This window comes from Pantherophis guttatus, chromosome 3, assembly GCF_059756535.1.
Source record: "Pantherophis guttatus breed Tessera chromosome 3, ASM5975653v1, whole genome shotgun sequence".
Classification (NCBI taxonomy): domain Eukaryota; kingdom Metazoa; phylum Chordata; class Lepidosauria; order Squamata; family Colubridae; genus Pantherophis; species Pantherophis guttatus.
This window is the reverse complement of record NC_142065.1, coordinates 213,265,182-213,291,902: the sequence shown is the minus strand read 5'-3', so window position 1 is coordinate 213,291,902 and position 26,721 is coordinate 213,265,182. Positions and strand designations below refer to the sequence as shown.

The following is a 26,721-nucleotide window of genomic DNA, read 5'->3' as shown; positions in this document are numbered from 1 at the left end:
TTGCAAGATTTTGAGGATCAGACTCAATAATTGATTTAAGAATAAAGTATTCAAACAAAACACTGTTTATTTACAGTAGGCATTCTATATTCACTGAATAATCACAGATAGAAGCAAGGAGGAGGTGCATACAGCTCCTTTTATATACACAAGGCGGAGCAAGATATGGGAGTGGTTAAATATGAATATATTAAATGATGAAGAATAAGTTAACCCCTAATACCCCGGTTATATACTATTTACATATTGGAGAAGAAGGCATTTACTTGTGACACCAACTGAGCTGCCCGATCGTCAGAGGCTTTTTTTTCTTTTAAAAGCCTCTGACGATCCAAGCTGAGTTGCCTGATCGTCAGAGGCATTTAAAAGAAAAAAAGCTTCTGCCGATCAGGCAACTCAGCTGGGATCGTCAGAGCCTTTTGAAAGCATGTTTTTTGCAACCTCTTTGCTGAAGAGGTTATAGAAAAAATGGTTTTAAAAGTAAAGATACTGCAAAATCTCCATTCCCACCCCACTCCAGGGAAAGGATACTACAAAATCTCAATCGCCCCCCCCCCACTCCCAGGGGAAGGATACTGCAAAATCCCCACTCCTGGGGGAAGGATATTGCAAAATCTCCATTATCATCCCACTCTGGGGCCAGCCAGAGGTGGCATTTGCCGGTTCTCTGAACTACTCAAAATTTCCACTACTGGTTCTCCAGAACCTGTCAAAACCTGCTGGATTTCAACCCTGAGCAGTGGGCTGGACTAGAAGACCTCTAAGGTCCCTTCCATCTCTTCTCTTCTCTTCTCTTCTCTTCTCTTCTCTTCTCTTCTCTTCTCTTCTCCTTCTCCTTCTCCTTCTCCTTCTCCTTCTCCTTCTCCTTTTCTTCTCCTCTCCTCTCCTCTCCTCTCCTCTCAAAATGAATGCTTACGGTAGGGTGGATGTCTTCTTTTTTTCTGTCTAGCGTCACAGAGTGGCAGGAAGCTGTGTCACCCGTCTGACAACTGTGCTTCTGAGGGACGCCAAGAATGAGTTGGACCTTGGTTTATCTCCCGCTACATTTGGGTGAGAGGACTAGGAAGCCAGGATTGGATTGGGATGGGTGTAGGTTGTCATTTGAGGGGTGCAGAGCCCAAGAAAGACTCTTAACTCTTGTTTGTAAACATATTAGTGTTATAATTGTGTCTTCCTCTTATAGTCTTGTCTTCTGAAGTATCCAGACCAGAGTTTTCTGTCAAAGGAGAGGCCATTGCAAGAGATCTCGGCTTCCCAAGGTGAACTTCTCCTTGGTTTTAGAAGAAGGGAGCCCCGAGATCTCCTGCATGGGATTGCACTCAAGTCTTGCCTTTCTTTAACACGGGGTGTCCAACCTTGGCAACTTTAAAACTTCTGGACTTCAGCACCCACAATAACCCAGTCAGCATGATTGAAATTGATTGGTCTTAAAGTTGCTATGGCTGGACACCTCTGCTTTGACACTTAAGTTAAATTAAGTAAAATTAAGACTTTTTTAAAAAAAATGTTTTTAATATGTTTTGTTATTGTTTTTTAACTTTGGGGCCAAATTTATATATATCTTTTTAAATTGCTTTTAATGTTTGTATCTATGTTTTTTACTTTGGCTGTACACCGCCCTGAGTCCTTCGGGAGAAGGGCGGTCTATAAATTTGATAATAAATAAATAAATAAATAAATAAATAAATGTACTTAAATACTTCTTTAATACTGTTTCTTAAGAATTCATTAAGCAAACCTAGAAGCTGGATCTCATGCAGGCCCTTGCTTATGAAGGGAGTTGGGGTTTCTAGGGACCACATGATCCGTTCACTCATTTCACTAAGCCATAATGTAGATTTATGGGTTTTCGTTGAGCGTGATATCTCAGCTAAGTCACCTGAAGCTTATTCAACCAATCACTGTTGAGCAAATCAAAGTTTAATGTGATTTGTGACCTCATAGACACTTGAAGCTGGTCTTGTAGACCATCACGTAGCTGATGCAGCTAAGTCTCTGCTCACCTTGACTTGAGGATCTTCAGCAAAAGAGAGATCTTCCATGACTCATGATTCATCCAAGTCCATCTCTCTTGACATTGAACCTCAATCAACCTTCCTTATTTTTTTTTTAATCTGGATTTCTGGGCAGCAGGAAACGAGTCCTTCCTTCATCCCCTCCGTCTACATTTCTCTAGGTAAAAATTATACTACATTCCTCTTCATGGCTTGTATTCTGAACTCATGACTGTTGTCTTCTCAAACATGGAGCCCTGAATGTACCATAGATGAAGTCAAATGGGGGCATTAAAAAACCCCTTTTTTTATAGGTTATGGATATGATATAGCCATGATTTTGGCTTTATTGTGGTTCATGAACTCAGACTTGGTTCAGATCAGAGTGAAGCAAATTATGGCTCAGTGGAATGTTGAAATTCAACTCTTAGCTTATTAGGGGAAGGAAGCATGGAATGCTGGTTTGATGTTGAACAGACTATGAATGGAAGCTTGTTTAGCCAATTCCAGTGGCAGACAGACTCAGTGGACTGCCTGTACAAGCAGGAAATTAATCCATTATTTTTTCATCCGTCCAAAAACTCTGTTCACAGGGTGGAGTTGAAGTCTAACAATGATCCAGAGCTTTCAACAGAATTGGTTTATCATAGCATAGAATCGAATCTGTCTCAAAAACTTTCTATTTGGGTTATATTTCATCCCTTGGGTTTTATATTTTTTAAAATATAATTTTCTTGAAGTTTTTAGCAAAAACAATGCAAATATTAGAAAAGAAGTGAAGAAAAATAAATAAATAAGAAATGAAATAAAAAAAGAAAAGAAAAAGTTTCTGATCTTAAAAGTGATTATAAAATGCATTTATATTTTATCCTCTCTCTAGAATTAACTCATAAGTTTTCCATAAGGTCACCTTTGTAATCTTCAAACTCATAAATTACAAACATTATTTTTTCCCCGTAAAAAGTTCATAAGATTTTTACCTGCAATTTTTTTTAAAAAAAATAATTTTATTAAACTTATGGAAGTTCAAAATATAAATACAAATGAAAATGTTGGGAAAACGGAGAAAGGAAAAAAGGAGTTTTTTGATGTGTTCGTCTTAAATTCTTTTTTTCTTCCAGAACTCTTGAGATGTCATGGATTCCACCCTCTGTAACGGACATGCTGTTCCTTATCTGAGGTAAATTAAATCTGAGCCAGCCGTGTGCAGCAGCTGCCAAAAAAGCCAACACAGTTCTTGGCTGCATAAACAGAGGGATAGAATCAAGATCACGTGAAGTGTTAATATCACTTTATAAGGCCTTGATAAGGCCACACTTGGGAATTGCGTCCAGTTTTGGATGCCACGATATAAAAAAAAATGTTGAGATTCTGGAAAGAGTGCAGAGAAGAGCAACAAAGATGATTAAGGGACTGGAGGCTACGAAGAACGGTTGCAGGAATTGGATATGTCTAGTTTAATGAAAAGAAGGACAAGGGATGACATGTTAGCAGTGTTTCAGTATTTGAGGGGCTGCCCCCAAAAAGAGGGGGTCTACCTATTCTCCAAAGCAACTCCAGGCAGGACAAGAAGCAATGGATGGAAACTAACCAAGGAGAGAAGCAACCTAGAACTAAGGAGAGATTTCTTAACAGTGGGAACAATTAACCAGTGGAACAACGTGACACCAGAAGTCGTGGTGCTCCAACACTAAAGGTTTTTAAGGAGAGAATGGACAACCATTTGCTGAAGTGGTATAGGGTTTCCTACTTGAGCATGTGGATGGACTAGAAGATCTCCAAGGTCCCTTCCAACTCTGTTATTCTGTTCTATTCCTAGTATTGGAAAGTGAAGCTTTGTGCAAATGCACTTGTGATGATGTGAACTTCTTGAGAACATGGTGGCCCCAAAGTTCTCTTAGATACTGTTTTTTAGAAATTGCCAAGTTTTTGAAAAGTCCTGTGCATGGATAAGTAGAGTGAGAAAAAGACAAGTCCACATTATGGTTGATGGCTCTGTACTTGAAAATGCAATCAGACAGAATAGAGCCAGAAGGGACTTTGAAGGTCTTCTAGTCCAATTCCCTGCTCAAGCAGGAAACCCTATACTTGTGATGGCGAACCTATGGCACGCGTGCCAGAGGTGGCACGCAGCGCCCTCTCTGTGGACACGTGAGCCGTTGCCCCAGCTCAGCTCTGCCGTGCATGCGCGCATACCTCCCGCCAGTTGGCTGATCTTTGGGTCTGGACAGACAAACAGTTTCGAGAGATGTTTGCAGGAAAGTTAATCCCCTCCACCACCACCAGGATTGAGTCAGTGAGGATAGTCCTTGGCTTACGACTATGATGGGAAGCAGAGTTTCCATTGCAAACTAATTCCCATGCTGGCTCAGGAATTCTGGGAGTTGAAGTCCACAGATTGGGAGTTTGTCATAGGTGCCCATCCCTGGCATGGAGGATAGGCTGTGTGGTCCTCAATTCGAGTCTGAACCTGGTGCTGTGGCCAATGAAGGGTACCAGACATGAGGTGCAGGTTTTTTCCCCCCTTTTATTGAAGCGCTCCAAGAAAAAGTGTCCTGGCCAAAATGCCAAGGAACCCCGAACAATAGAATTAAGAAAGCTTTATAAATTTTCACTAAAGCAGAAAGCAGAATAAAGCGGGATTTATAAAAAATATCATCTAATAAACATTTCAGTAATGATCTAACAATTATTTTATTGGTCTCTAACTGTCCCTATTCCTAAGCCTTGGCTAATAAATGCTTCAGGAGTTGTCTAACACACATTCTATTTGCTCCACGCCATCTGAATTCCTGATTTCTAGCTGAGGTCTGCAAGATGCCTACCATATTTTTTGGACTATAAGACACACTCCACCCCCCCTCCCCCAAAAGAGGGTGAAAATTTGGGTGCGTTTTATACTCTGAATGTAGTTTTTTGAAGCTTTTTTCCAACCCTAATGAGGCGCTAGTGAGTGAAGTGATCTGATCTTCCGAGCTTTGCCTGCTTTTTTCAATGCTTCTCTCTCCAAAGGTCAGCTGTGCTTTAGAAGCTTTTTTCCAGCCCTAATGAAGCGCTAGGAAGTGAAGCAATCTTCCGCGCTTCACTTGCTTTTCTCAGTGCTTGTCTCTCCGAAGATCAGCTGTGCTTTATAAGCTTTTTTCCAGCCCTAACGAGGCGCTAGGGAGTGAAGTGATCTTCCGTACTTCGCCTGCTTTTCTCAGTGCTTCTCTCTCCGAAGATCAGCTGTGCTTTACAAGCTGATTTTTATCCCTAACCACGCAAGTGCGAGCATGCGTGCGCTCAAAACCAGCAAAAATAATGTGCTGAAATTTACCAGACTAAGGATGCTAGCCAGATGAATACCTGGTAGGCAGATTTCCCCCCCCTATTTTCCTCCCCAAAAACTAAGGTGCGTCTTATACTCCGGTGCGTCTTATACTCCAAAAAATTCGGTAACTCTTGGTTACTTTTAACAACCCAGAATTGTTACAAGCTTTACTGTGGGACTGATTGGGCTAGATTGTAGGGGTGATACTGAAATATAATTTTATTTTATTTTATTTGTCCATATATTCAGTTATTGTATTTTATTCCAATTTCATTTTAAATTGTATTTTATTCCAATTTCATTCTAAATTGTATTTTATTCCAACTTCACTTTAAATTGTTTGTATAGGATTTTACTAGTAATCTGTGTTTGGAACTCTGCACTTTGATATGGCCTATGGGCTAATCAATAAACTAAATCCTACAAGCTTTACACGTGCATATTCCTTGTGAGTAAGGATTTGTTGTTCTTGCCAGACAATCTCCACAATTATAGACTCCTTTCAAGTGTATGCCGTAACCTTGCTTGATTTTAACAGATAGCCCGTCATTTGGATGTGATGGGAATTGTGCTGTTGGAGGCAGTGTGTGTGTGTGTGTGTCTGTGGTGTCCTGGGACCCTTAACAGTTTTTGGGTTTCTTGAAAGTTGAAATCCCGGAGTATTGTTTGGGAAAGGTGCAGCTGAGTTTTACGCACCTGTCTGAAGACTCCTTCTGCTGTGTTTGCATTTCAGAGAAGAGCCGGCGTTAAAGAAGACCAGGCTTCAGTCAGAAGATGGGGCACGTGTGGCCGCACGTGGGAATAAGGCAGTAAGCACGGTGGAATTTTGTGTAGCAATTGCATTTACCGTATTTTTGGGAGTATAAGACGCACCTTTCCCCCCCAAAAAAGAGGGTGAAAATCTGGGTGCGTCTTATACTCCAAATATAGCCCCGCCCAGCCTCTCAAACGGAGGTTTCAGAGGCTGAAAAAAGCCTCGGAAATGAAGCTTCAGAAAAAAAGCCTCCAAACAGCTTCAGAAAAAAAAGCCTCCAAACAGAGCTTCAGAAAAAAAAGCCTCAGAAATGAAGCTTCAGAAAAAAAAGCCTCTGAAAGGAAACTTCAGAAAAAAAGCCTCTGAAACAGAGCTTCAGAAAAAAAAGTTCTGAAGCTCTGTTTCAGAGGCTTTCAGAGGCAAAAAAAAAGTTTTTTCTGAAACAAAGTTTCAGAAGTTTCAGAGGCTGGAAAAAAAAGCAAGGCGCAGAGCTCACAACCAACGAACCTATTGATAAAATTCACCTCTGGGAACAGCTGATTGGGAGTATTCCGGGAGGCTGATCTAACCGCCAATCAGCTTTTTTCTTATTTTCCTCCCCAAAAACTAAGGTGCATCTCATACTTTGAAAAATACGGTAGTTGTTTAGTGGGAATGGCCTTGGGAGACAGAAGAAGAGCTGCAGACTGGACAACAGGCACATAAAGGATGTCTCAGCCCACAGTAGGAAAAGGGGTGTGGGAAGGGCTCAGAAGGGACCCTCCCTAGTTTTCTATAGAGTAAAAAAGGAGGGGGTGAGAAATGTTTTCAGTCTTGCAAAATATTTAACTTTATAATAGAGATAGAGCAAGTACAGTAGTGGCCAAAATTGTGGAAACCTTTTGGGAAAAGTGTATTTTCTAAAACTAGCTAATAACACCACTTTTTTTTGGAGTAGTACCATAAAATTATATATCAATGGAAAGATAATTGAATCAAGAATGTAATGCAATAACTTTTAAGTTGGATTTGCTCTCAGAATAGCAGTTACAGTATAAAGAAGAAAAGGGAAACACGTAGAAAAAACAAGATATACAAAAATGATCACCATAGAAAAAATGAGATATACAAAAATTATCACCATGTCAGTTAATACTTAGTTGGGTAACCTTTAGCATGAATGACGGCCTTACAATGTCTTCCCACGGAGTGAACCAAGTCTTTGAATTCTGCAGCTGTTATCATGTGAAACCAGGATTGAATGATGGCTTCTATGAACTGGGTTTTATTGCTGGGTCGCTTCTGACTAACCAGTTTATTTAGTCGGTTGGCTCCATAGATTTTTAATTGGGTTAAGGTCTGGGCTAATCCCAGGCCATGCCAACAGTGGAATAGGATTATCTTGAACTCCAAAAAAAAAGTGGTGTTATCAAACCTCCAAAATACTTTTCCCAAAAGGTTTCCATAATTTTGGCCACTACTGTACTATCTTTCAAAGATGATTAGGGGACTGGAGGCTAAAACGTACAAAGAATGGTTCCTGGAGGGGGTCTAGCTATTCTCCAGAGCATCAGAGGGCAGGACAAGATGCAATAGATGGAAACTAATCGAGGAGAGAAGCAACCTAGAATTAAGGAGAAATTTCCTGATAGTTAGAACAATCAAACTGTGGAAAGACTTGCCTCCAGGAGTTGTGGGTACTCCATGACTGGAGGTTTTTAAGAAGAGACTGGACAACCATTTGTCTGAAATGGTACAGAGTTTCATGCCTGAGCAGAAGGTTGGACTAGAAGACCTCCAAGATCTCTTCCAACTATTTTATTCCTATTCCATTCCATTCTCTCTACTCTACTCTACTCTACTCTACTCTACTCTACTCTACTCTACCCTACCCTACCCTACCCTACCCTACCCTACCCTACCCTACTCTACTCCCTTCTCTCTTTTCTCTCCTCTCCTCTCCTCTCCTCTCCTCTCCTCTCCTCTCCTCTCCTCTCCTCTCCTCTCCTCTCTTCTCCTCCTCTCCTCTCCTCTCATGAGGCTTATGCATGTAGTCCTCAAGGTAAGGCCGCAATTGAACCCTGCAATTACGGCCGTAAATCATGACAGTTCTAAAGAGGTAATCCCCTGACCAGATGTGAATTTATAACCTTTTTTTGCAGCAGTCGTTAAATGAATGCTGGGGTTGTTAAGCGATATCATTGTTTGTTCAGGGACATTTTTTGTCCGGCCAATACGTCATAAATTGTGGTCACATGACTACGGACAGAGCAAATGGCTATCTATGTGGGCGTGTTAAGGATATTGTTGTGTTACCAACCAGCAGAGTGTAGAACACAGAGAAACGTTGCTGAGAGCAATGAATAAGAGATGTGCAAACTGGTTTATCAAAAGTTTACTTTATAGTGAAAAAACAATCTCATAGTCTTTAAATCAATCCAAGTCTTTGCCAGTTAAATCAGTCCAGTGATACAAAAATTTTCTTACCACACAAACAATAGCTGGTTAGAATAACAAGTTCACTCTGGTAACAAACCGCGATGGTAGCAGATCCATCCACCGATGATAGCACAATGGTAGCAACTCCACACACAATGGTAGCATATCATCAACTAAATATGTTACAGTACCTTTCTTAAATACGGTTACAACTAGTGATTATCTAATTACAGCATGACTCAGCATTACAATGAATCAGCAGTAAAACTTTAAAGTCACACAATACATATTCATGTTAAAGTCACAGAACACATATATTGCCTGGACAACTTGTTTAGGCTCAAACCATATCCTCACAGGGCGGTTGCTGAGCATTCAAAATGCAGTCTTGTGACTTCAGCGGGAACTACAGACATTTTGGAACTCGGTCATAAATAGCTTTTTTTGTGGGGGAGGGTGATCTGTGGTAATTTTGAACAGTCGCTAAGGTCGCAAGTCGAGGATTACCTGTATATGTTACATTACATTCCTGCATTTCCAGTTCTTCAGAACTAAAGAAGCTTCTGAGATGAGAAGTGAAACGTTTTCAGAGGGAAAAAAAACACAACCCAAGAAAGTCAAATCACCTTTCGGAAAAACACCTTTGGGGGACCCCCCAATCTAGTGTATGGTCGAGGTAATCCTCGACTTATAACCACTGTTGCTGAGTGAGACATTTGCTAAGTGAGCTTGGTTTTCCATTTTACGACCTTTCCTGCCACCGTTGTTAAGTGAATCCCTGCAAGTTGTTAACTTAGTCACAGGGTTGTTAAATGAAACTGGCTTTCCCCATTGCTCGTCAAAAGGTCGCAAAAAGGAATCACGTTATTCCGGGACATAGCAACTATCATAAATATGAGTCAGTGGCCAAGTGGCTGAATTTTAATCACGTGACTATGGGAGATGCAGGAATGGTTGTAAGTGGGAAAAATACTTCTAAGTTACTTTTTTTCTGTGCCGTAATTTCAAACGGTCACTAAATGAACTGTTGTAAGTCAAGGATTGCCTGTAAACCCATTCACATTTTCTTTAACAGGCGACTGAAGCTGCAGATGGACCGGAGGAGGAGGAGAGGGGAAGAAAGAAAGGGAGAATTTGTGCTGGAAAAGTAGAGGAAGAAGGTCATTCCACGCAGGAGGAGAAAAGAGGAAGCAGAACCACAGAAGGTCTGGACCAGGAGGATTTCAGAGGAACAGAAGAAGAGAGGAATAATGACAAGCAGTTGGAGCAGAACGTTGGACCAGGAGAGGGAGAAGATGGGGTGGACAGGAGAAGATCTGAGCAGAACATTGAGGTCAAGACGGAGAAGGAGTGGGAAGGCGAGAGAGAGGTGGATAGAGAATGGACAGGTGAGGAAATCCCTCAATTGGGAAAAGAGATGGAAGAAAGGACAGAAGATGAGTCTGGACTTAGGTCACCATTTGAGATCAAGCTGGAAGGTGACTCTGAAGAAGAAGAAGGGGCAGGAGACCAAGGAACCCTACAAGATGGAGTTGAGAAAAAGACCAAGAGAAGCAGAAGCAAAAGAGGCGTTCGAAATGTAGAATTTCTCAGGGGATCCCGGAAAAGGAAAAATGAGGAAGTGGACAAGACTTTGAAGAAGAAGAAAAAGAAGAAGGATGAAGGAAACTGTGGGAGAAGATCAAAAGCCGAGGAGGACAAGTGGAGATGGTACGTTGCTGGTTTAAGTGATTTGTGATTTTGATGGCAAACGTTTTCGATGTTAAATCTCTGCTGTTGAAGTCCCCCCACCTGATTTTATACAGATAGAGTAGATGGAAGGGACCTTGGAGGTCTTCTAGTCTAGCCCCCTGTTCAAGCAGAAGAACGTCCTATACTATTTCAGATAAGTGGTTGTCTAATCTCTTCTTAAAAACCTCCAGTGATGGAGCACCCACAATTTCTGGAAGTAAACTAATAGTTAGAGAAAAACAGGACTGCTGTTACTTTTTCAACATCAAAGTGCCACCGCCCCCCAACATTTTGGGGGAGTTTTATTTATTTATTTATTTTATTTATTTAATTTGTATACCGCCCTTCTCCAACAGGACTCAGGGCGGTGAACAGCCATGGTAAAACATAACATATAAAATTTAAAAGCAATTTAAAAAACATTAAATAATTTTGGCTATTCATTTAAAACAACCCGGATTAAAACCAATTACAAATTAAGTTAGTTTGAGTTAGTTAGGTTAAGATTGATGTATTGAATTTGCAAGGGTTTCTACATTTATTTGAAAAAGCATTGAAAAGCAATGAGCTGGGTAATAAGAATAGAACAGAACAGAAAGAGAACAGAATAGAATAATAGAATTCTTTATTGGCCAAGTGTGATTGGACATACAAGGAATTTGTCTTTGGTGCATATACTTTCAGTGTACATAAAAGAAAAGATATATTTGTCAAGAATCATAAGGTACAACACTTAATGATAGTCATAGGGAACAAATAAGCAATCAAATCATATTAGGAAACAGTCAATATAAATTGTAAGGATACCAGCAACAAGGTTACAGACATACAGTCATAAGTGGGAGGAGATGGGTGATAGGAACAATGAGAAGACCAATAGTAATAGTAATGCAGACTTAGTAAATAGTTTGACAGTGTTGAGGGAATTATTTGTTTAGCAGAGGGATGGCATTCAGGAAAAAACTGTCCTTGTGTCTAGTTGTTCTGGTGTGCAGTGCTCTACAGCATCGTTTTGAGGGTAGGGGTTGAAACAGTTGATGTCCAGGATGTGAGGGGGTCTGTAAATATTTTCCCAGCCCTCTTTTTGACTCGTGCAGTATACAGGTCCTCCATGGAAGGCAGGTTGGTAGCCATTGTTTTTTCTGCAGTTCTAATTATCCTTTGAAGTCTGCGTCTGTCTTGTTGGATTGCAGAAGCAAACCACCAAACTCACTGAATGATCAGTAAGTTATAAGTCAAGTATAAAAAAAGTTGTAAGCCTTACAATGCAATGAGTTTATCTTACCTAGGTGCTACCAGACTTTTTCTGAATTTGTTTGTTGTTGCTTCTGATTTCTTTCTTTCTTTCTTTTTTTTGGTTGTTGTAGACTCTCCTAGAATATTTACAAAAAGTTTCATAATTATTATGCTGCTTTATTCCTGCTATTCTTCTATTTATCCACCAGATGTCATCTAAGAGTTGTGTTTTGAGTTTCTGGTAGTTCTTTCAGTCTGGTGCCTTGGACTACAACTCTCAGAATGCATTGGTGTCTGGACTACAACTCCCAGAAGGTGCTGCCACGTTGGATTCTGTGGAACAGCCCATCTAGAGAGCACAGAGTTGGGGCAAACTGTTAGACATATGCATCGCTCCTTAAAATAGTGAGGATCACCTTCCAACAGAATTACTGGCTGCATTAAAATTGCAATTTTGAATTGCAATTAAAGATCAGAGGGAAGCACCTTTTCCAACTGACAAATTTTATTGCAGGATGAAAGCTTTGGGGATCGCTTAGAGTTCAGCTGATCCCGGTTTAAATCCCACCTCAATCTAGTGCAAAGTTTCTTAAAACTTTAAGATGGGTGGATTTCAACTCCCAGAATCCCCCAGCCATCATCTCTGTGCATCTGATCAAGAGAACTACAGCTGAGTAAAGGTGTCCCCTTCTTGACGAACATGGTTCTCCTCCTCCTCCTCCTCCTCCGTTTGCAATCAGTTGGAACAGCCATCCTGTAGACTTTTACTCCTGAGTAATCCCATCTGAGCCTATTTGCTGCCTTCTGAGCCAATGTGTCAGAAAATGGGGTATATAACTGCAAAGTTTCTCATTTTCAGCTCCTTTAAAATGGGTGGACTCCCAGAATTCCTCAGCCAGCATTCTGGGATTTGGAGTCCACGCATATTTACACATATTTCCTGGCTGGGTAATTCTAGGAGTTAAAGCCCACCCCCCTTAAAGTATGCTGGCTGGGGAATTCTGGGAGTTCCAAACCCACCCACCCACTTTAAAGCCCACCCCCCTTAAAGTATGCTGGCGGGGGAATTCTGGGAGTTCCAAACCCACCCACCCACCTTAAAGCCCACCCCCCTTAAAGCATGCTGGCTGGGGAATTCTGGGAGTTCCAAACCCACCCACCCACTTTAAAGCCCACCCCCCTTAAAGTATGCTGGCGGGGGAATTCTGGGAGTTCCAAACCCACCCACCCACCTTAAAGCCCACCCCCCTTAAAGCATGCTGGCTGGGGAATTCTGGGAGTTCCAAACCCACCCACCCACTTTAAAGTCCACCCACCTTAAAGCATGCTGGCTGGGGAATTCTGGGATTTGAAGCCCACCTCCCTTAAAGCATGCTGGCTGGGGAATTCTGGGAGTTCGAAACCCACCCACCCACCTTAAAGCCCACCCCCCTTAAAGTATGCTGGCGGGGGAATTCTGGGAGTTCCAAACCCACCCACCCACTTTAAAGCCCACCCCCCTTAAAGTATGCTGGCGGGGGAATTCTGGGAGTTCCAAACCCACCCACCCACTTTAAAGCCCACCCCCCTTAAAGTATGCTGGCTGGGGAATTCTGGGAGTTCCAAACCCACCCACCCACTTTAAAGTCCACCCACCTTAAAGCATGCTGGCTGGGGAATTCTGGGATTTGAAGCCCACCTCCCTTAAAGCATGCTGGCTGGGGAATTCTGGGAGTTCGAAACCCACCCACCCACCTTAAAGCCCACCCCCCTTAAAGTATGCTGGCGGGGGAATTCTGGGAGTTCCAAACCCACCCACCCACTTTAAAGCCCACCCCCCTTAAAGTATGCTGGCGGGGGAATTCTGGGAGTTCCAAACCCACCCACCCACCTTAAAGCCCACCCCCCTTAAAGTATGCTGGCGGGGGAATTCTGGGAGTTCCAAACCCACCCACCCACCTTAAAGCCCACCCCCCTTAAAGCATGCTGGCTGGGGAATTCTGGGAGTTCCAAACCCACCCCCCTTATTAAAGCGAGCAAGGTTGAGAAACACTGGATCACAGCTCAACTTCCTGACTAGGAAAGACGCCTGTCTCTTTAAGCGAGCTCCATTGCTCTGGGATCTATTACTTACCCCTAAGCCAGCAAATCCTTAACAGGACTACATTTCCCAGATGCCTCGGGACATGGCCATTGAGTGAGTGGGTGGGGCATTTGCACCAGAGCCTCCCAGCAAAAAGACCCACGGTGGGCTACCTCCTTTTTGCACCATGCCTCGTGCAGGAAAAGGCATCCCGCCAACCCTGTTTCATTTTGCAAAATTAAATATATCTCTATATATTTTGCAAAAATAGGGATTGCTAAAGCATCGCCCAATCCCTCCATGTGGCCAGCTGCACATGACTGGGCTGGCAAGGCATGCTCAAGCATGGGCACAGCCTGGCACAGTGGGCACGCTCCCCTCGCCAGGTTGCCCCTCTGACTCTCACCCGGATTTGTGCAGCCTGCATCAGAGTGCTGGTCCCCAAAACCAGGTACTGCGTATTCAAGGTTGGCCAGAGGAGACACGTGTTTTGCCGGTGTGCATGGGGCGGGCATGAGCTGGGGAGGGTCTCCAGCGTTGCTGGGCATAAAGCATGAAAGAGGAGGCTGCTTTGAAGCTCTGTGTAATCATTTTCTTTGGATTTTGCTGCATTTTTTTTCCCAAGTGGGGTGCTAGAACTGGAAAGAGTATACAGTAGTGGCCAAAATTGTGGGAACCTTTTGGGAAAAGTTGTATTTTTTTTTTTTAATTTGATTTATATGCCGCCCTTCTCCGGAGACTCAGGGCGGCTTACAAGGCGTTAAGCAATAGCCTTCATCCTTTTGTATATTTTTACAAACTCAGCTTATTGCCCCCACAAACCGGGTCCTCATTTCACCTACCTTAGAAAGGATGGAAGGCTGAGTCAACCTTGAGCCTGGGGAGATTCGAACTTGCAGCAATTGCAAGCAGCAGATGTTAATAACAGTACTTTAGTCCACTGTACTACAGGCTCTTTATTCTTTATACAAAATATACTTTTGTATATTTATACAAAGTCAGCTTATTGCCCTCACAAACTGGGTCCTCATTTAACCTACCTTAGAAAGGATGGAAGGCTGAGTCAACCTTGAGCCTGGTAAGATTCGAACCTGCAGAAATTGCAGGCAGCTGTATTAATAACAGGGTGCATTAAACCACTGTACTACCAAGGCTCTTTTGGAAGTTTGATGGTTAATAACTACAACTTTTTTTTTTTTTGGAATTTCAAGATAATCCTATTCCACTCCTGGAACAGCCTGGGAATAGCCCAGACCTTCTTAACCCAATTGGAAATCGATGGTATTGTAATTGGTATTAATTGAATTAAGATCTAAGGTGGATTAATAGAAGGGTAATTGTTTTGATCAAGTTAATATGAGTTAGCTTTCTATAACTTTACTTTACTTTTATTTGATTTATATACTGCCCTACTCCCGAAGGACTCAGGGCGGTGAACAGCCAACAATAAAATACATATATACAAAATTTAAAAAGCAGAGATAAAATCAAATTAAATAGTTTGGCTCAGACGGTAATAGTTGAGATATGTGATAAGTGTCAAGGCAAAAATAGAATATATAAAATTTTGTTAAAAGATGAACAAAAAGTTGAACAAATTTATCAATGCTCTGTTCCGAAAAGATGTATTGTATGTTTATTTGTGTGTTTTAAAAAATTAAAAAAAAATTGCAAAAAAAAAAAAATCTAGGGAGCCGGCTAAAGAAACTTGTTAGTCAGAACTTGCGACCCAGCGATAAAACCCAATTCATAGAAGCCATCATTCAATCTTGGTTTCACATTAGAACAGCTGCAGAACTCAAAGTCTTGGTTCACTCCATGGGAAGACGTTGTAAGGCCGTAATTCATGCTAAAGGTTACCCAACTAAGGATTAACTGACATGGGGATCATTTTTGTATATCTCATTTTTTTCTATGGTGATCATTTTTGTACATCTCGTTTTTTCTATGGTGATAATTTTTGTATATCTCTTTTTTCTATGGTGATAATTTTTGTACATCTCATTTTTTCTATGGTGATAATTTTTGTACATCTCGTTTTTTTTATGGTGATCATTTTTGTATATCTCGTTTTTTCTACGTGTTTCACTTTCCTTCTTTATACCGTAACTGCTATTCTAGTAGCAAATCCTTCCTAAAAGTTATTGCATTACATTCTTGATTCAATTATCTTTCCATTGATATATAATTTTATGGTAAAAGGTAAAGGTAAAGGTTCCCCTCGCCCATATGTGCTAGTCGTTCCCGACTCTAGGGGGCAGTGCTCATCTCCGTTTCAAAGCCGAAGAGCCAGCGCTGTCCGAAGACGTCTCCGTGGTCATGTGGCCGGCATGACTAAACACCAAAGGCGCACGGAACGCTCTTACCTTCTTATTTTATGGTACAACTCCCCCCAAAAGTGGTGTTATTAGCCATCAAACCTCAAAAATACACTTTTCCCAAAAGGTTTCCACAATTTTGGCCACTATTGTAGGAGGTGAGGTGAGGTTTTTACCCCATGCCAGGGGTCTGCAACCTTAAACACTCAAAGAGCCACTTGGATCCGTTTCCCACAGAAAAGAAAACACCGGGAGCCACAAAACCCTTCCCGTGCCTGACTTATTTCTTGAGTGGCCACAAAACTAGCCTATGTAATTGAATGAAACTACATTCTGGTTTTTTTTTTTATTATTATTATTATTAATTAAATTTCTATACCGCCCTTCTCCAAAAAGGACTCAGGGCGGTGCACAGCCAAAGTAAAAACAGAGCATACAGAATTTAAAAACAGTATTAAAATAATTAAATATTTTGGCCGTAAATTAAAACAGCCCAATTTAAAATCAATTTAAAATTAAACTCAAGCCAGCCCAGCTAGTTGAAATAAATAAGTTTTCAGGGCCCGACGAAAAATCCGGAGGTCTGTTATTGTACGTATCTCTGGGGGGAGGTTGTTCCAGAGGGTGGGCGCCACCACAGAGAAGGCTCTCCCCCTGGGGGTCGCCAGCCGACATTGTCTGGCGGATGGCACCCTGAGGAGGCCCACTCTGTGCGAGCGTACTGGCCGGTGGGAGGCTATTGGTGGCAGAAGGCGGTCTCGTAAATACCCCGGCCCTAAGCCATGGAGCGCTTTAAAGGTGGTCACCAACACCTTGAAGCGCACCCGGAAGACCACCGGGAGCCAGTGCAGCTCGCGCAGGAGAGGTGTCACATTTTCTTCTGAAACTTTTCTTTTCTTGGATTTATCCATGGTTGGCCTACCGGAGATTGAAAAGCTCAATAAATCATGTGCTGGTGGGTATCGCACATTGGCGGTTGCGACGCATATTTTGAGTGATGGGGAGCTGCAGCAGAGGGGTGAAAGAGCCACATACGGTTCCAGAGCTGCAGGTTGCTGACCCCTGCCCCATGCCATCACTCTGCTAAACAACCAGTTTCCACAATACTGTTACAACTATTTAGTAAGGCTGTATTACTATTCGTCTCATCTTTCCTATTACCTATCTCCTTCTCTACTTATGACTATAACTTTGTTGCTTTGTAGCTGTACGATTTATATTGGTTTATTTAGTTTCCTAGTATGATTTATGACTATCACTAAGTGTTGTATCTTATGACTATGATGAATGTATTTTTATGATGACTATATGATCATGATTGATCACTTACAACTATTATGTACTCCAACTTTTATGTATGCACCGAAGACAAATTCCTTGTGCGTCCAATCACACTTGGCCAATAACGAATTCTATTATCTATTCTAGCCAATTATTCTTAGTGGAACTATGGCTTAATTTTGGAAATTGTGGAATCATAAGGGCTGGAAGGGACTTTGGAGGTCTTCTAGTCCAACCCTTGCCCAAGGCACTAGTCCTCAGTACTTTTATTTTATTTTTTTTAAAAAAATACTGCTTCCCAGGAATGTGGTAAGCTGATTGAAATCCTGCATGCTTTTCTCGATGCAAGTTAAAACTGTTTTGTTTTCTGCAGCTCTCTCTTTGAGAGTCACAGTTAGCTTGTATAAAATCGTTTATCAGGTTCTTGGTCTTCTCGGATGACATTAACACTTTCTAAATTTCTTCTCTCCAGGTGGGAAGAGGATAAACGAGACGATGGGGTCAAATGGCATAAGTTGCACCACAAAGGACCCTACTTTGCTGCACCCTACGAGCCTCTGCCAAACTCCGTCAAGTTCTACTACAATGGTAGGTGGTCTTCTCTGGATTTGCATCCAAGGTGGAGTCCCAGAGGTGTTTTTTTGGGGAAGCACCTTTGGGACAACCATGACCTGGATGACTGAGAATCTCTACAGACATCCGAGGTGGAGGAGAAACTGGGTGTGATGGCATCTCTTGAGCTTTGTAGACGGGTGGAGAGAAGAGTTGGCCCTTACTGGGATGGGAGGTTAGCCATACCCCCACCTGATCACTGCATGGTCACCCCCTTCTGTTGTAGGCAGGCCTATGAAACTCAGCCGGGCCACCGAGGAAGTGGCCACGTTTTTCGCCAAGATGCTGGATGATGATTACGCACGCAAGAAGATTTTCCGGGACAACTTTTTCTGTGACTGGATGCAGGTATCCACCAGGGGTGGTTTTGGCAGCTATTTGGGAGATTATTATAGGGGAAATTCCCCTCCCCCCCCAAAAAAGCAGAATGATGGAAAGGTGGAACTGACAGGTAGGAAGATGAGACTGCTTAGGACAGAGTGTCCAAACTTGGCAACTTTAATGTGGACTTCAACTCCCAGAATTCATCTTTAAGACTTGTGATCTTCAACTCCCAGAATTCATCTTTAAGACTTTATTTATTTATTTATTTGTTTTTAAATTTGTATACCTGAGGACTCAGGGCGGTGAACAGCCAAATAAAAACATAAACTACAAACATTAAAATACAATTAAAAAGATATATATAAATTTGGCCCCATGATTAAAAACTCCCAGAATTCAACTTTAAGATTTGTGGACTTCAATTCCCAGAATTCCCCAGCCAGCCAGCTGGGGAATTCTGGGATTTGAAGTCCACAAGTCTTAAAGTTGCAAAGTTTGGAGAGCCCTGGCATAGGAAATCCCTCTTGGTAATTCTGTTTTTTATATCTGCTTCTTCAAGTGGTTATACTGGCTAGGGGATTCTGGGAATTGAAGTCCACACTTCTCAAAGTAGTCATGCTAGCTAGGCCAATTGTGGGAATCAAAGTCCATACTTCTTAAAGTAAGGCATGCTGTCTGGGGAATTCTGGGAGTTGAAGTCCACGTTGCTTAAAGTGGCTATGTTGCACAGGGAATTCTGGGAATTGAAGTCCATACTTAAAGTTGCCATGCTGGCTGAGGGATCCTGGGAGTTGAAGTACATACTTCTTACGTCGCCAAGATTGAGAAATCATGGTTTAGAAGGTATCTTATTGAGGATAACTTGTTTTCTAAGTCATGTACAGCTTTAGCACTTAGATGGCCTCCTCCTTTTCCTGTGTAGGTGATGACTCCTCAGGAAAGGAAGAAAATCAAAGACCTGAAGAGGTGCGATTTCAGCGACATCCATAGCTATTTTCTGGAAAAGCAAGAAGCCCAGAAGGCTTTGCCCAAGGAAGAGAAACAGGTACAGACATGATTGACGGTTGGTACAAGCTGAGGTAACAGTAACAGAGTTGGAAGGGACCTTGGAGGTCATCTAGTCCAACCCCCTGCTCACGCAGGAGACCTGTACTAGGGATTCGAACCGCTTTTTCACTCCTCGTTGAAACTCTGAAGGAAGTCTAGTTTTGATTCTGCTCTCTTGTTTATGTGCACGAAAGATCCAGAAACACTGAGAGGGCAAGCCACATGTATAGAAACAGAGAGTAAACTCACTCCCTTCTAGCACTGATGATGTTATCTAGTTGGGTCATAAAAAGTCTTCAAGAAAACAACCAAGCTCAGAGAACATCAAGGATCCCCACAGTCATCTTCCCCCTCCTCTCCCATGTAACACTGATGATGTTACCTAGTTGGGTCATGAAACGTCTGGAAGAAAACAGCCAAGCTCAGAGAGCATCAAGGCTCCCTCTGTTCAACCGTGAGCTACAGATATTCCCTTCTGTCAGCTGTTAACAAGGCTTTAGCAATCCTCTTTTGTAAATTCATCAAGAAACTGTTATCCTGGTTATTATCTTAGCTATTCATTTGTATTTCCACTTCAGCTGCCCTTTTCTGTCTTAGTAATGCAGAGAGAGAGAGTTATTTATTTATTTATTTATTTATTTATTTATTTATTTATTTATTTATTTATTTATTTTTCATGTTTGTATACCGCCCTACTCCCGAAGGACTCAGGGCGGTGAACAGCCATAAATAAATACAAAGACATATAAAAGTTAAAAACTATTAAAAAACAGATTAAATAATTTAGGCTCAAAAATTAAGACATCCAAATTTATCTAAAAGAGATCTAAAACCCGATTTAAAAGCCAATTTAAAAGCCAATTTAAAAGGGAGAGTTAGGCCAGACCAGCCTGTTGGAATAGAAACGTTTTCAGGGCATGGCGGAAGATGCGTAAGTCTTGGATCCTTCGTAACTCCGGGGGGAGCCCGTTCCAGATGGCAGATGCCCCCACAGAGAAGGCTCTCCCCCTGGGGGCCACCAGTCGACATTGTTTCGAATAGTATTTTTCTAGTAAATCTGTATTAAACTTGTTTCCCCTCTTCATCCTGTAAGTCTTTGAACCTGTATTCTTCCCTTAACTTTCTTTTCACCTTTTGTAAGTACCGTATTTTTCGGAGTATAAGACGCACCTACCTTTTTTGGTGAGGAAAACAAGAATAAAGAAATCCGCCTCTGCCTCCCAGCAATTTTGCCTCGTTGCAGCAAACAGCCTGCTTTACTTTCATTTTCGTTTTCAACATAGCTTGATTAGCACAAGGAAAAAAAAAAAATCTGCTCCAACAATTTACCTCTTTGCAGCAAGCAAGCAGAGGCCCGCGCAGCAATAGGCAATCCCTGCAGCCAGAAACAGCTGAGAGTCGGGAGGCCGATCCAAAGGACAATCAACTTGTACTAATTAGGCTGTGCTGAAGCTGAAACGGGCTGTTCCTTCTTGCTGCTTGCTGCAAGGAGGTAAATGGCTGGGAGGCAGAGGCCAAAGGGTGGGGGCCAGTGGGTGGGCGGGGCTACATTCGGTGTATAAGACGCACCCAAATTTTCACCCCCTTTTAGGGGGGAAAATGGTGCGTCTTATACTCCAAAAAAATACGGTAATACATTAATGTAAGCAAAACATCATTTCTGCCATTGTACCCACAACTCTCTGTCCCCGTTCTTCAAAAGCGTCTTGAAATGACTAAAATTTCACAGCATTATCTCTCATTTGTACAATCCAAAACTTAATTCCCTTTCATCTTCATCTAGATCAGAGGTATGTTTTCCTTTCATCCTGGGAAGTACAGACTAGTCCTCGACTTAACAACAGTTCGTTTAGTGACCGTTCAAAGTTACGGCGGCACTGAAAAGAGTGACTTATGACCATTTCTCACACATACGACCTCACACATACGACCTTTGCGGCATCCCCGTGGTCACATGATCAAAATTCAGACACTTGGCAACTGACTCGTATTTATGACCGTCACAGTGCCCTGGGGTCACGTTTTTTCCTTTTTGTGACCTTCTGCCAAGCAAAGTCAAGAGGGAAGCTAGATTCACTTAACAACAGTTTGACTGATTTAATAATTGCAGTGATTCACTTAGCAGGAGTGGTGCGGTGGCTTAGAGGTGGAGCTCTTGCCTCATAACCAGGAGGCTGTGAGTTCGATCCTAGGTAGAGGCAGATATTTCTCTCTCTCTGGGCACAAATTTTATTTATTTATTTATTTTATTCGACTTATATGCCGCCCTATCTCCCAATGGACTCAGAGTGGCTCACAATAATAAAAACACAACCCACAATACAAAATAAAATCTAAAATCTAAACAAAATTAAAATTTAACCCTTAAAACCCCCCATTAGACCAGGTCAAGAGATTTAAAAAGCCAAGTTTTTAATTCACGACGGAAGGTGCGAAGGTTAGGCGCTAATCGGAGCTCCAAGGGAAGTTGATTCCAGAGGGTGGGCGCACCCACCGAGAAGGCTCTATCTCTGGGGGCCGCCAGCCGGCATAATCTAGCCGATGGCACCCTGAGCAGGCCCTCTATGGGCGCGAACAGGACAATGGGATATCGTTGCTGGCTGTAGGTGGTCCGCCAAATATCCTGGACCTAAGCCGTGAGAATATATCTGCTGAATATAACTCCGCATTGGCGAACAGGAAAGGCAACCGGCCCTTAAAACACTTGGCTCCATTCAGTTGCCCAGATTCCACCCCGCAAGGGATTATGGGGTTGTTAAAAGATGATAATAGATGATTCACTGAACAGTTTATTTTTATTTATTATTTTATTTATTTGATTTGTATACCGCCCTATTCCCGAAGGACTCAGGGCGGTGAACAGCCAACAATAAAATACATAAATACACAAAATTTAAAAACCCGATAAAATCAAATTAAACTTTTTGGCCCAGACAAATTAAAATACCCCAATAATTTAAAAACAGATTAAAATTTACATATTTAAAAAGGGAAGAGATCAGGCCAAGCCCGCTTGATGGAATAAAAAGGTCTTCAGTTGTGGCAAGAAAGGTTATAAAATGGAGCAAACTCATTTAACCAATGTTTCATTTAGCAACAGAAGTTTTGGGCTCGCTTGGTTGTAAGTCGAGGACTATCTGTAATTACTTATTTTTGTCCATCCTTTTAATAGAGGTTGAAAGAGGAGGCAGAAAGAATCCAAGAGAAATACGGCTACTGCGTAATTGATGGGCATCGGGAGAAGATCGGGAACTTCAAGATCGAGCCTCCGGGTTTATTCCGGGGCCGTGGGAATCACCCCAAAATGGGGATGCTGAAGAAGAGGATAATGCCAGAAGACGTCATCATCAACTGTAGCAAGTGAGTCTGGCATTGTTTTCCATGGCAACGTTTCTGCAGCTTGGCAATTTTTTAGGATGGGTGAACTTCAACTCCCAGAATTCCCCAGTCAGCATGCTTTAAGATTGACAGCGAAGGACTTAATGTTCTCCCTTCCTCTCCCCTCCTTATTTAAAAATTCTGTTCTGGTTCTGTTTTGTTAATTGAAAGAGAGCCAGTTTGCCGTAGTAGTGAAGACACCAGGCTAGGAGACGGTGAGTTCTAGTCTTGCCTTAGGCCTGAAAGCTGGCTGGGTGACTTTTGGCCAATCTCTGGAAGATTGTGAGTTCTAGTCCTGTCTTAAGTTTGAAAGCTGGCTGGGTGACTTTAAGTCAATCACCAGGAGACGGTGAGTTCTAGTCCAAACTTCAGGCATGGAAGCTGGCTGGGTGACTTTGGGCCAATCCCTAGAAGACTGGGAGTTCTAGTCTTATCTTAGGTATGAAAGCTGGGTGACCTTGGGCCTATCAATAGGAGACAGTATGTTTAGTTCTGCCTTAGGCGTGAAGTTGGTCCGATCACCAGGAGATGGTGAGTTCTAGTCCAACTTTAGGCATGGAAGCTGGCTGGGTGACTTTAGCCAGTCACCAGGAGACTGTGAGTTCTAGACCTGCCTTAAGCATGAAAGCCAGCTGGGTGACTTTGGGCCTATCAATAGGAGACGGTGAGTTCTAGTCTTGCCTTAGGCCTGAAAGCTGGCTGGGTGACTTTTGGCCAATCTCTGGAAGATTGTGAGTTCTAGTCCTGTCTTAAGTTTGAAAGCTGGCTGGGTGACTTTAAGTCAATCACCAGGAGACGGTGAGTTCTAGTCCAAACTTTAGGCATGGAAGCTGGCTGGGTGACTTTGGGCCAATCCCTAGAAGACTGTGAGTTCTAGTCTTGTCTTAGGTATGAAAGCCAGATCTTGGGCCTATCAATAGGAGACAGTATGTTTAGTTCTGCCTTAGGCGTGAAGTTGGTCCGATCACCAGGAGACGGTGAGTTCTAGTCCTGCCTTAGGCATGAAAGTTAGCTGGGTGACCTTGGGCCTATCAATAGGAGATGGTGAGTTCTAGTCCAACTTTAGGCATGGAAGTTGGCTGGGTGACTTTAGGCCAATCACCAGGAGACGGTGAGTTCTAGTCCTGCCTTAGGCATGGAAGCCAACTGGGTGACTTTAGGCCAATCACCAGGAGACTGTGAGTTCTAGACCTGCCTTAAGCATGAAAGCCAGCTGGGTGACCTTGAGCCTATCAATAGGAGACGGTGAGTTCTAGTCCAACTTTAGGCATGGAAGTTGGCTGGGTGACTTTAGGCCAATCACCAGGAGACTGGGAGTTCTAGTTCTGCCTTAAGCATGAAAGCCAGCTGGGTGACCTTGGGCCTATCAATAGGAGATGGTGAGTTCTAGTCCAACTTTAGGCATGGAAGCTGGCTGGGTGACTTTGGCCAGTCACCAGGAGATGATGAGTTCTAGTCCTGCCTAAGTCATGGAAGCCAACTGGGTGACTTTAGGATGATCACCAGGAGACCGGGAATTCTAGTCCTGCCTTAAGCATGAAAGCCATCTGGGTGACCTTGGGCCTATCAATAGGAGACGGTGAGTTCTAGTCCTGCCTTAGGCATGGGTGACCCAATTCCTAACATAGAGTGTGGAGAGATTTTTATGGAAGAGGGTCTCCACCATGCTTGAATTGTCCTCTTGCTCTCCTGCTTACTTTTTAAACTTCTAAATCCTCCCTGTGTTTTTCCTCCCCTTTTTCCTTCTCCCTGCCAGAGATTCAAAGGTCCCCCGGCCTCCGCGTGGTCACAAGTGGAGGGAAGTCAGGTGTGACAATACAGTCACCTGGTTGGCATCTTGGACCGAGAACATCCAGGGGTCCATCAAGTATATCATGTTGAACCCGAGTTCCAAGCTGAAGGTGAGGCCCATCATTACCTACCTTTGGAGTTGGTTACTCCAAATGCCAGGTGCCTGTTAGGTACAGGTAGACCTCGACTTACCACAGTTCGCTTAGTGACTCTTCGAAGTTACGACAGCAGTGAAAAAAGTGACTCTTTATGACCGTTTTTCACACTTACGACCGTCGCAGCCATACCCGTGGTCACGTGATCGAAATTCGGACCCTCGGCACAACTGACTCATATTTATGACGGGCACAATGTCCCGGGGACCTTCCGACAGGAAACCAGATTCACTTAACAACCGAAGTTCTTAACAGCTGCTATGATTCGCTTAACGGCGGTGGCAGGAAAGGTCGTAAAATGGGGCAAGGCTCACTTCACAATGGTCTCACTTAACAACAGAAATTTGAGGGGCTTCCCCATTGATTTGGCTTGTCAGACGGTCGGAAAAGGGGATCACGTGACACACACCCCTCCCCCCCTGGGATGCTGCAACCGTCATAAATATTGCCAAGTGTCCCAATTTTGATCACTTGATCATGGAAATGCTGCAACGGTTGTTAAGTATGAAATCGGTCATAATTCACTTTTTTTCCCAGTGCCGTTGTAACGGAATGGGCTCTAAATGAATGGTTGTAAATTAAGGACTAATTGAGGTCAACACACATGAAAAGGGGGAGGGGCTTTAGTCATGCATGTGAGAGCATCATTTGACTTTTTTCTCTCTCTGTCTTTCTCTCTCTCTCCCCCTTCTCTCTTTCTGTCTTTCTCTTTCTGTCTCTCCCTTTCTGTCACTGTTTCTCTCCCTCTTTCTCTCCACTCTGTTTGTTTCTGTCTTTCTTTCTTTCTGTCTCTCTGTCTCTCTACCTTTCTTGCTTTCCTCTCTGTTTCTCTTTCTGTCTTTCTCTCTCTCTCTCTCTCTCTTTTTTCTTTCTCTCTTTCTGTCACTGTTTCTCTCCCTCTTTTTCTCTTTCCTCTCTCTTCCTCTTTCTGTCTTCCTCCTTCTCTCTGTGTCCCCTCCCTTTCTCTCTCTCTGTCTTTCTCTTTCTGTCTCTCCCTTTCTGTCACTGTTTCTCTCCCTCTCTTTTTCTCTTTCTCTCCTCTGTTTGTTTCTGTCTTTCTTTCTCTCTGCATCTCTCTTTCTGTCTTTCTTTCTGTCTTTTTCTTTCTCTCTTTCTGTCACTGTTTCTCTCCCTCTTTTTCTCTTTCCTCTCTCTTCCTCTTTCTGTCTTCCTCTTTCTCTCTGTCTCTCCCCTCCTCTCTCTTTCTGTCTTTCTCTTTCTGTCTCTCCCTTTCTGTCACTGTTTCTCTCCCTCTTTTTCTCTTTCTCTCCTCTGTTTGTTTCTGTCTTTCTTTCTCTCTGCATCTCTCTTTCTGTCTTCCTTTCTCTTTCTGTCTTTCTCTCTCTCTCTTTTTTCTTTTTCTCTTTCTGTCACTCTCTCCCTCTTTTTCTCTTTCCTCTCTCTTCCTCTTTCTTTCTGTCTTTCCCCCCTTTCTCTCTCTTTCTGTCTTTCACTTTCTGTCTCTCTTTCTGTCACAGTTTCTCTCCCTCTCTTTCTCTCCTCTCTCTTTCTCTGTCTTTCTTTCTTTCTCTCTATGCCCCTCTTTTTCTCTCTCTCTTTGTCTCTCTCCCTCTTTCTCTCTTTTTCTCTCTCTCTTCCCTTTTCTGTCTCTGTTTCTTTCCTTCCCTCTCCCTCTCTCCCTTTCTCTGTGTCACACACACACACACACAGATGGGCCTTTTCAGAACCACTAGCCTCACAACCTTCCTCTTTTCTTGCAGGGCGAAAAAGACTGGCAAAAATACGAAGTGGCTCGTCGGTTGAAGAAGCTGGTTCATCGGATCCGACGTCAGTACCGGGCAGACTGGAAATCCAAGGAGCTGAAGAAGCGGCAGATATCCGTGGCGCTCTATTTCATCGATAAGGTAAGGATAAGGGCATTTCAGCACCGAGTTTATCACTGCCCAAATGGTTGGCATCCTTCCTGGCATCTCTTCCCAAAGATCATGTAGAGGTGGACTTGAAACCCACCGAAGAGAATATTTGTCACTCGGGTTTGAACGATGAAGTCCTTGGTCCTCTCCGAGTTTAGTTGCTTTCTTGCAGACGTTTCATGACCCAGCTAGGGTACATCTTCAGTGCTAGAAGGGAGTTGGGTTTGTGGGGAGGAGGAGGAGGAGGATTGTGGGGGTCATTAGTGCTAGGATGTTGGGTAGTGAAATATCTGCAAGAAAACATGGGCGGGTTTTCTGGTCAGCTCTGGGCTTCCGGTTAGGATTGGTAGAGGAAAAAGGACGCCGCGCTAGGAGGAGACTCTATGGTGGGGGAACCGGACTTCCGGTCGGTTCCAGAATTGAGCGGGGGGCTTCC

General features: G+C 42.9%; 1 protein-coding gene across 2 annotated transcripts in view; it reads left to right on the top strand.

Annotated features, from left to right (window-relative positions):
- Nucleotides 1-1,940: 1,940 nt before the first annotated feature.
- The window catches only part of TOP1MT (DNA topoisomerase I mitochondrial), a 35,695-nt gene continuing 10,914 nt past the window's right edge, over nucleotides 1,941-26,721 (top strand). Inside the window, exons 1-10 of one of the 2 annotated variants that reach the window (XM_060681789.2) lie at nucleotides 1,941-2,176; nucleotides 3,116-3,174; nucleotides 6,038-6,113; nucleotides 9,552-10,186; nucleotides 17,577-17,692; nucleotides 17,943-18,064; nucleotides 18,963-19,085; nucleotides 22,260-22,447; nucleotides 24,222-24,366; nucleotides 26,133-26,276. In XM_060681789.2, the coding sequence (XP_060537772.2) occupies nucleotides 3,131-3,174; nucleotides 6,038-6,113; nucleotides 9,552-10,186; nucleotides 17,577-17,692; nucleotides 17,943-18,064; nucleotides 18,963-19,085; nucleotides 22,260-22,447; nucleotides 24,222-24,366; nucleotides 26,133-26,276 (1,593 nt within the window). In that variant the 5' untranslated portion in view covers nucleotides 1,941-2,176; nucleotides 3,116-3,130. Of the gene's footprint in view, nucleotides 2,177-3,115; nucleotides 3,175-6,037; nucleotides 6,114-9,551; nucleotides 10,187-13,603; nucleotides 13,957-17,576; nucleotides 17,693-17,942; nucleotides 18,065-18,962; nucleotides 19,086-22,259; nucleotides 22,448-24,221; nucleotides 24,367-26,132; nucleotides 26,277-26,721 lie in introns of those variants that run through there. The other variant, XM_060681790.2, reaches the window with a different exon arrangement.